Genomic DNA, 2,425 nt, shown 5'->3' with positions numbered 1-2,425 from the left:
TACATGTTGAACTCAAATACCTGTACTTTCTACTTCTTACATGTTGAACTCAAATACCTGTACTTTCTACTTCTTACATGTTGAACTCAAATACCTGTACTTCTACTTCTTACATGTTGAACTCAAATACCTGTACTTTCTACTTCTCACATGTTGAACTCAAATACCTGTACTTTCTACTTCTTACATGTTGAACTCAATACTGTACTTTCTACTTCTACATGTTGAACTCAAATACCTGTACTTTCTACTTCTCATGTTGAACTCAAATACCTGTACTTTCTACTTCTTACATGTTGAACACAAATACCTGTACTTTCTACTTCTTACATGTTGAATCCAAATACCTGTACTTTCTACTTCTTACATGTTGAACACAAATACCTGTACTTTCTACTTCTTACATGTTGAACACAAATACCTGTACTTTCTACTTCTTACATGTTGAACCAAATACCTGTACTTTCTACTTCTTACATGTTTAACACAAATACCTGTACTTTCTACTTCTTACATGTTGAACACAAATACCTGTACTTTCTACTTCTTACGTGTTGAACTCAAATACCTGTACTTTCTACTTCTTACATGTTTAACTCAAATACCTGTACTTTCTACTTCTTACATGTTGAACACAAATACCTGTACTTTCTACTTCTTCATGTTGAACAAATACCTGAACTTTCTACTTCTTACATGTTGAACTCAAATACCTGTACTTTCTACTTCTCACATGTTGAACTCAAATACCTGTACTTTCTACTTCTTCATGTTGAACACAAATACCTGTACTTTTCTACTTCTCACATGTTGAACTCAAATACCTGTACTTTCTACTTCTCTCATGTTGAACCCAAATACCTGTACTTTCTACTTCTACATGTTGAACTCAAATACCTGTACTTTCTACTTCTTACATGTTGAACTCAAATACCTGTACTTTCTACTTCTCTCATGTTGAACCCAAATACCTGTACTTTCTACTTCTTACATGTTGAACTCAAATACCTGTACTTTCTACTTCTCTCATGTTGAACTCAAATACCTGTACTTTCTACTTCTCACATGTTGAACTCAAATACCTGTACTTTCTACTTCCTCTCATGTTGAACCCAAATACCTGTACTTTCTACTTCTTACATGTTGAACTCAATATACCTGTACTTCTCTACTTCTTACATGTTTGAACCCAAATACCTGTACTTTCTACTTCTTACATGTTGAACCCAAATACCTGTACTTTCTACTCTCTCATGTTGAACTCAAATACCTGTACTTTCTACTTCTCTCATGTGAACCCAAATACCTGTACTTTCTACTTCTTACATGTTGAACTCAAATACCTGTACTTCTACTTCTTACATGTTGAACCCAAATACCTGTACTTTTCTACTTCTTACATGTTGAACTCAAATACCTGTACTTTCTACTTCTCTCATGTTGAACCCAAATACCTGTACTTTCTACTTCTTACATGTTGAACTCAAATACCTGTACTTTCTACTTCTCACATGTTGAACTCAAATACCTGTACTTTCTACTTCTACATGTTGAACCACAAATACCTGTACTTTCTACTTCTTACATGTTGAACTCAATACCTGTACTTTCTACTTCTCACATGTTGAACTCAAATACCTGTACTTTCTACTTCTTACATGTTGAACACAAATACCTGTACTTTCTACTTCTCTCATTTCCCAAACAGCTGGTTCCTTTAGTCTAAATGTGTGTTTGGTGCGTGATCATTATTCTTTAGAGTCACTGCGTGCCTATTGGTTGGAACACGATCCGTGTATCCATCACTTCCTGGTCTTCTCTAAAGAAGAGGGACCAATGGAAACGTTGTCATGTTGCCGTTGTTCAGCATGGAAACATTCATTAGCTAACAATGACATTATTGATCTATTGATATAAAGGGAGGTCAGGTACTCTTTAAAGCAGCTGCTAGTTATGGGTACTTTTTACTTCAAAGCCCATACTTCTTTACTTTCACTTGAGCAAAGAAGTTTAGTCAGTACTTCTACTTTTACCAGAGTATTTTTAAACACGAGTATCTGTACTTCTACTTGAGTAAAGGATGCGTGTCCTTCTCTGCACACACTAACAGGAAGTAGAATCAGTACCTGAGCAGCTCCTTCTCCTTCTCCAGGGCGTTCAGCAGGCTGACGGAGGTGGGCTGCTGCAGGCAGTACGTCTGGAAGGCCGGCAGCATGTTGACGAACTCCAGGAAGACCTCTCCTATGTTCACCGTGAGCAGGTCTTCATCTCCCTGGGGGGACCACAGCATATATGGTTAATGTCTATTATAGTGTTTAAGATCTTCGCCCACATATTTCCCCAAAAGGACACACTAACTCGAGTGCAAGGGAAGAAGTGGCAAACTGTGTGTTGCACAGCTTTTACTAGAAATGATTGTCCATAT

General features: G+C 36.9%; 1 protein-coding gene across 1 annotated transcript in view; it reads right to left on the bottom strand.

Annotated features, from left to right (window-relative positions):
• Window positions 1-2,126: 2,126 nt before the first annotated feature.
• Window positions 2,127-2,425, bottom strand: part of LOC117440821 (uncharacterized) — a gene marked incomplete at its 3' end in the record, with an annotated part of 16,715 nt that continues 16,416 nt past the window's right edge. The window contains exon 5 of the mRNA XM_034077054.1: window positions 2,127-2,272. Coding sequence (XP_033932945.1) covers window positions 2,127-2,272 — 146 coding nt within the window. The remainder of the gene's footprint in view (window positions 2,273-2,425) is intronic.

Source organism: Pseudochaenichthys georgianus, unplaced genomic scaffold, assembly GCF_902827115.2.
Source record: "Pseudochaenichthys georgianus unplaced genomic scaffold, fPseGeo1.2 scaffold_1256_arrow_ctg1, whole genome shotgun sequence".
Classification (NCBI taxonomy): domain Eukaryota; kingdom Metazoa; phylum Chordata; class Actinopteri; order Perciformes; family Channichthyidae; genus Pseudochaenichthys; species Pseudochaenichthys georgianus.
Note: the sequence above shows the minus strand (reverse complement) of the source record. Positions and strands in the feature narration are given on the sequence as shown.